Raw genomic sequence first — 6257 nt, 5'->3', positions numbered from 1 at the left:
CAGAACGAGGATTATGAACAGGCGGGAGTAAGGGTTAATGGAGAATACCTCAGTAATCTCAGATTTGCTGATGACGTTGCCTTGGTAAGTAACTCGGGGGACGAATTGCAAAGCATGCTTTCCGCAGTGGGCGAACAGAGTAGAACCGTGGGTCTGAAAATTAATATGCAGAAAACTAAAGTAATGATCAATAACCTCGGGACAGCACAGCAGTTTGAGATAGGTGGCGAGGCAGTGGAAGTGGTAAGCGAATATATCTACTTAGGCCAAGTTGTGACCCCAGATCCCAACCATGAGGCAGAGATAATTAGAAGGATCAGAATGGGGTGGGGTGCATATGGCAGACATTCTCAGATAATAAATAGCCGCCTACCATTGTCACTGAAAAAGAAAGTGTATGACAGCTGCGTCTTACCGGTACTCACCTACGGGGCAGAAACCTGGAGGCTCACTAAGAGGGTTCAACGTAAATTGAGAACGACTCAGCGGGCAATGGAGCGGAAAATGATAGGTGTAACATTAAGGGACAAGAAGAGAGCGGAGTGGGTCAGGGAGCAAACTGGTGTTAAAGACATATTAGTAGAAATTAAGAAGAAGAAATGGACGTGGGCAGGGCATGTAATGCGAAGGCAAGATAACCGCTGGATGTTAAGGATAACAGAGTGGATCCTTAGAGAAGGCAAGCGTTGCAGGGGGCGGCAGAAAGTTAGATGGGCAGATGAGATCAAGAAGTTTGCGGGGATAAATTGGTCACAGTTGGCACAGGACCGAGGTAATTGGAGAATAATGGGAGAGGCCTTTGCCATGCAGTGGGCGTAGATAGGCTGGTGGTGATGATAGGCGCAGTGCAGTGACCAGGTGGCGCTGTGGAGAAATACTACTAGCGCCACCTTGTGTCAAGCATCTCTATTACTGGGTCGGCGTCGGCCAAGTGCTTTTGTTTGTACGTGTGTAGTAGATGTGCGTGCGCAATCGGTGGCGCCATGCGGCAAGTGACTTTTTGCGGCTTTAGGCTACTCACAAACATGGAAACCTATTTTTTAGGCCCAGTTTTGTCAAAAGGAGCCAAACTGTATGCCGCTGGCCACGTTTCTGGTGTTAAAGAAGTTGACCGTGCCTACGTGGTGGGCAAATGCCATTCGCAGCAAGGAAGACAAGTGTACAAGGTTTCTTTACACGTGAGTACACCATGTGTTTGTATTTTTGTGTCCAGGAACTCGGGAAATCAAAAAAAACGATTGATATTGATTTACATTTACTGCCGACGCTCTGGTACAGTGCTGACGCGTGTGGTGTTTACTTTGGCAAGTCCCCGGAGGCCTCGTCAGTGATTGAAGTTTTAAAGGAGAATGTTTGCTGCAAGCTGAGCGAAAGACTTCATCGTTGCAATTACATCACTAGTGCGTGTTCCCGGCGTTACGAAGCTGCAGATTTTTTGCGCGGTAATCCATTAAATTTTCGACAGCGCACAGCGAGCGTCAACATGCACATGCGTTTACTTGACCTTGCTCGCTCTTTCAAATGTATTTATACATCCAACCCGCTTTGTTTTTCTGTTCAGCTCAGCGATGTCGGCAGAAAGCTGGTTGGAGGTTCCTGCGATTGCAGGTAAGGCGGCGCCGGGAACTGCAAGCACTGTGCGGCCGTCGCAGTTTTTGTAAACAAGCACGAAGACCACTCTTGCACCTCAAAACCTCAAGCGTGGGGCAAACCAACGAAAGGCGCCCGTGGCTTCGACAAGTCATCGATCGCCGAGCTTTTTGGTCGTAAGTAGCGGACGTAGCTGCAGCAGGCACATTTCGTAATTTTTTGCGTTAGACTGAACGGCATTTGCACGGCCTGGCAATGTTATATTGAGCATAATATGACAGCCTACGATCAAATAAAGGGTAAATGAGAGCGATAATTTTTGCGTGCTTCTTTTTCAGCAAACAAGCACCAATTTGTGGGAAAGAAAGAGCCCGTAGCTGTAGACCCTACATACGTACTAGAACATTTTCCGGACATTGAATGCCCAATGGTAAATGTTTTGTGGCATGTAAGCCAAATGAGCTGTGCAGAGAATGCAACTGAGAAGTTCGTTGAGGATGCGACGAGTGAAGACTGTGCTGTCCTTGCTGAATTGATCAAGCCACCAACGACAGTCTACCACGCACTTGTGGCTGAGTGCCATTTCCCAAAAATGAAAATAAGGGAAAAGGAGCATCAGAAATTGCTGTCCCCAGAAATAGCCCACTACTATGAAAGCAACGTGAAGTTTACTGACGCTCTTAATCTTTGTGCGCTCACTAAAGGGCAGGCACGGAATGCAAGGTGAGCTCTGCAAGCACAATTGTTGTGTAGACTCTAACTCTGTAACTATCTTTTTTTTTATATGTAAACACGTGGCACAAAGAGCGGAAGATACGCATACGTTTTTCAAGAGCACTCTCCATTCTTAAAACCCGGAAAGGTCCATTGGACCTGGTGAAGGCAGTGATAAATGCCCCATACTTCACGTGCGACGCAACAAAATATGGTATGCTTCTTCGTTGTTTTTTATAGGAATGCTATTAACTCCCCCCCCCCTTTTTTTCAGGAACGAAAATGGAACCTGTGGCAAGGAAGGCATTCGAGGAGAAGGTCTTCACAGCAGTTGTGGAGGTACTTATCGCTGTAATTGAGGAAGATTCCAAGTTTGCTAACTGCCTTGTATTTTGATGAAATGTTTGCAGGAAGGTCTCGTGGTTCAGCAATCGCAACCATGGCTGTGTGGGAGCCCCGACGGCCTGCTGCAATACCAAGGCAGCCCTTGCCTTCTTGAGATAAAGTGCCCTCAGAGTAGAAAGGATAGCATGTTGATGCAACGGAGGAGGTTTCCTTTCTGAAGTACGTAAAGTACATAGATGGTCGGCTCACGTTGCTCAAGAGCCATAGGTACTATACGCAAGTGCAGTTGCTGATGTATGTCTGCAACATGAGAATGTGCTTCTTTTTTGTGTATTCGAACCTCCAGAGCATTACTCTTCTTATTGAGAGAGATGAACTGTTTATTAGCACAGCAGTGCGAGCACTTGGACTTCTACTTTGTGTGGCTTTTGCCAGCTCTTGCCATGGGGCACATGTAAATACTTTGTGCATTGTGTATAATAAAAGTGTGTGAAATTCTCTGTATTATTCTATGCTTAGAGGAAAGAAAGACGCACCTCAGGTTTCCACCCGCATTTACTGTCACAATTAAAAAAGCATGCATCAGGACTGCAGCACCTGAACCTAGTCAACAGCAGGAGCAGCATTGCACGTTGCTTGCTTGTCATTCTCATTTGGTTTCAGGATAGGGGGCTGCCGGTTGGCTAAAACGCAACACATGTGAAAGACATCACTCATTGCTTGAAGCAGCTCTGTCGGCACTTGGGAATTCAGGATGTTGTACAGTTTGATTCACTGGATCATTCGTTCTACATGGATCCTTATTTGAGCAATATTGTACGTTTCTTGCACTTCATTTTCGGTAAACTGCCCCTGCCCGTGCAGGAAAGCTGGCATCACAAGCACAGCCTCTACCTCATCAAGGCCTGCCTGAATGCCTGGAAAGCCCTTGTCAGCTAATATCGTGTCCCCTGGTTCGACTAAATCATAGAATCCCGAGTTCACTGTAATGAATGCATCCGAACACCTTCCACCGTATGCTTCCGAATGAAGGCATATTGTGCCGCAGGGTGTTATAGCCACAATAAATTTCACGGTGTAAGTTCCCTTGTAGTGTGAATAAAGGGCCCTTTGCTGCTCCACGGTGCTCGGCTGCTCTGTACGCACCTCTGTACAGTCAATTATCATTGAGCAGCGTGGGTAGTGCAACTTAAAACTGTCCGGTAGCCGGGCTTTGATGGCACTTGCGGGGGGGTGGTAGATCCACTTCTGTGTTGCAGTGGTGAGTGACCGCAGGATGCTGTTGAAGTGACGTGACGCAGTCGTGCTGCTCACTGAGAATAGCGCGGCCAGCGAAGAATAGCTGATGCCCAGTTTGAGCTTCATCAGAAAGAGAAGCAGCTTGTCACAGAGGGGAGGGTCACACGACCGTTCGGCGCGAGCAGTCAGAACGGACAGCAGAAGGGCAAACACATCCATCGTAACACCACATAGATCCTTCACTGCTGAAGCACAAGACTTCATGCTGTCGCAGCCCGTGAAGCAGCTGGCCCGGTAATCGGACCCACTGTGCCAGGACACCACACACGGGCTACACTGGACTTCTACTTCACAAACAGCTTTGTGAGAAACCTGCGAACACGCATCACTCCCATCGGTTGTGGACAAAAATACCGAAAAAGTCTTCTCAAGTAACAAGTTGTCTTCGGTTTGGCAGCCCTTGAAAAAAAAAGAGATTACAACAGGTGGTTACTGGTGAGGAAAAAGCAGCAGTGAGTGCTGCATGTACCCTGGTCAGCCATGCAGCCTTAAATTTTTCACAATTGAGGCACCCTGAAAAAAGCAGCGGAGGGCTCAGGTTTTTGTCTGCCAGCACTCACTTTATGTGACAAAGCTTTGTATAGCCATTAATTTGACCTATACGCCACTTTTTTTTCATGCTGTGTCGGCTGCTTCATGTTTACGCTATTACTTCCCATGAACACGTTACCTGGTCATGCTTTTGGCGCGACGCTTCTGCCACGGCGCACAGCAGCTCCACGTTGTGCATGTCTGGAACAGAGTCTGAGTCGCTGCATTCGTCAGGGTATTCCGAATCCATAGCTGCATCGCTGTCAGCATCCGCTTCGCTTTCTCGGAGGTCGGTAGCCGTTGAGTTTCTTTTGTGCCACCTTGGGAACCAAATAGCATCGTCACAGCGAGTTACCTCTTGTTATGCAGGACGAGGGTCCGTAAAGGCGAGCGCCACATGTTTGTTTGCGATGCTTACCTTTCATACCTTGACACGCTTGGGTTCGAGTTGACTGGGCGCACTTTGTAGGCTGGTGGGAATATCGTGGGAGAGTACCCAGGATGGGAGGTGATTGAACTTTTCTCGCCGCCAACGAAGTGCTTCGAGCATATTCTTGAAGCTGCGTTGGCCGTGCGTGGCAGAGCCGTGTCCGGGGGAAAGGGGAACCTGGTGGTTGAGCCAATGCCGAGTGTTTGGACCTTTAAGGCCCCTCGGCAAAGGCAACACACCACTTTGGCCCACGCTTCACGTAGACGGCACCTCCGGCCTGACCCGACCGGAGGGAATCGGCAGTCGCCTCTTCCTGTCCTCCTCTACATCTTTTACTTTCCTATCCTCTTTCTAACAACTTTCCTGTCACCTTCTCTCTTCTTGGTTCTTCTCCTTTTCTTGGCGGCTAGGGTTAACCTGGTGTGGCTAACAACCCTGTGTTACGCCATATGTGGTTATAGCCGTGGTGTAAATCTGGCGCAGGCAGGCCTTGCTTGCAAGTACCTGTCGCGTCCCCTTGTTGGGCCCCGGGGTGGGCGGATGCACCACGGCCGAATAGAATTTATTAATTCATGGCTTCTTCAAAACCCCGCTCCAAACTCGATCGGTCCCTGAAAAGGGGCCGCACCGAAGTTTCCTTCCCACTACTCCCTGCAATCGCTGCCCCTAAACCGGACAACTACCCCCGCTTCCTAATAATCGAATCAACAGAAAAAGCAAACCCCATCACTTCCAAGTCTGTATTTCTGATCTCGAAATTCCTTGAAAACATTGTGGGCAAATCTTATAAGGCTAAAAAACAAAGAACTGGTGAACTCCTAGTAGAACTCAATAATCAGCAACAGGCAACAAGTCTTCTCAACCCAACCCGCATGGCCGATCTAGATGTCAGGATCACACCCCACCGCAGCCTCAACAGCTCGCAGGGTGTGATCTCTGAGACGGATCTCCTAAACGAGACAGACATCGACCTCCTCGAGGGCCTCAAAGATCAAGGTGTGACGGCAGTGAGGCGGATCACCATCCGGAGAGACAACAAAGAAATAGCCACGAAGCACATCATCCTAACATTCGACCGATCCACACTTCCAGAACACATAAATGCAGGATGTATCCGTTGCCCAGTCCGTCCATACATTCCGAACCCGCGCCGCTGCTTCAAGTGCCAGCGATTCGGTCACAGCACTAACGCTTGTCGCGGAAGACTAACCTGCGCCAAATGCGCCCAGAACGATCACCCCACTGATGATAGCAACACACAGGTCTTCACCTGTGCCAACTGCCAGGGACCCCACCCAGCATACTCCCGCACCTGCGAAAAATTCCAAGTAGAAAAGAAAATCATAAA

The 6257-nt window shown here is 48.8% G+C and overlaps 1 protein-coding gene across 1 annotated transcript; it reads right to left on the bottom strand.

Annotated features, from left to right (window-relative positions):
• Nucleotides 1-3199: 3199 nt before the first annotated feature.
• Nucleotides 3200-5042, bottom strand: LOC144148833 (uncharacterized). The gene is made up of 3 exons (XM_077680350.1): nt 4898-5042; nt 4619-4799; nt 3200-4347 (listed from the first exon to the last, which is right to left on the bottom strand). The coding sequence occupies exons 2-3, from the start codon at nt 4727-4729 to the stop codon at nt 3421-3423; spliced, it is 1038 nt and encodes a 345-aa protein (XP_077536476.1). The 5' UTR covers nt 4730-4799; nt 4898-5042; the 3' UTR covers nt 3200-3420.
• Between the last annotated feature and the right edge of the window lie 1215 nt (nt 5043-6257).

This window comes from Haemaphysalis longicornis, unplaced genomic scaffold (genome assembly GCF_048455015.1).
Source record: "Haemaphysalis longicornis isolate Haplotype H1 unplaced genomic scaffold, Haemaphysalis longicornis Haplotype H1 scaffold_8, whole genome shotgun sequence".
NCBI classification, from domain to species: Eukaryota; Metazoa; Arthropoda; class Arachnida; order Ixodida; family Ixodidae; genus Haemaphysalis; species Haemaphysalis longicornis.
This window is presented reverse-complemented; position numbering and strand designations above follow the sequence as displayed.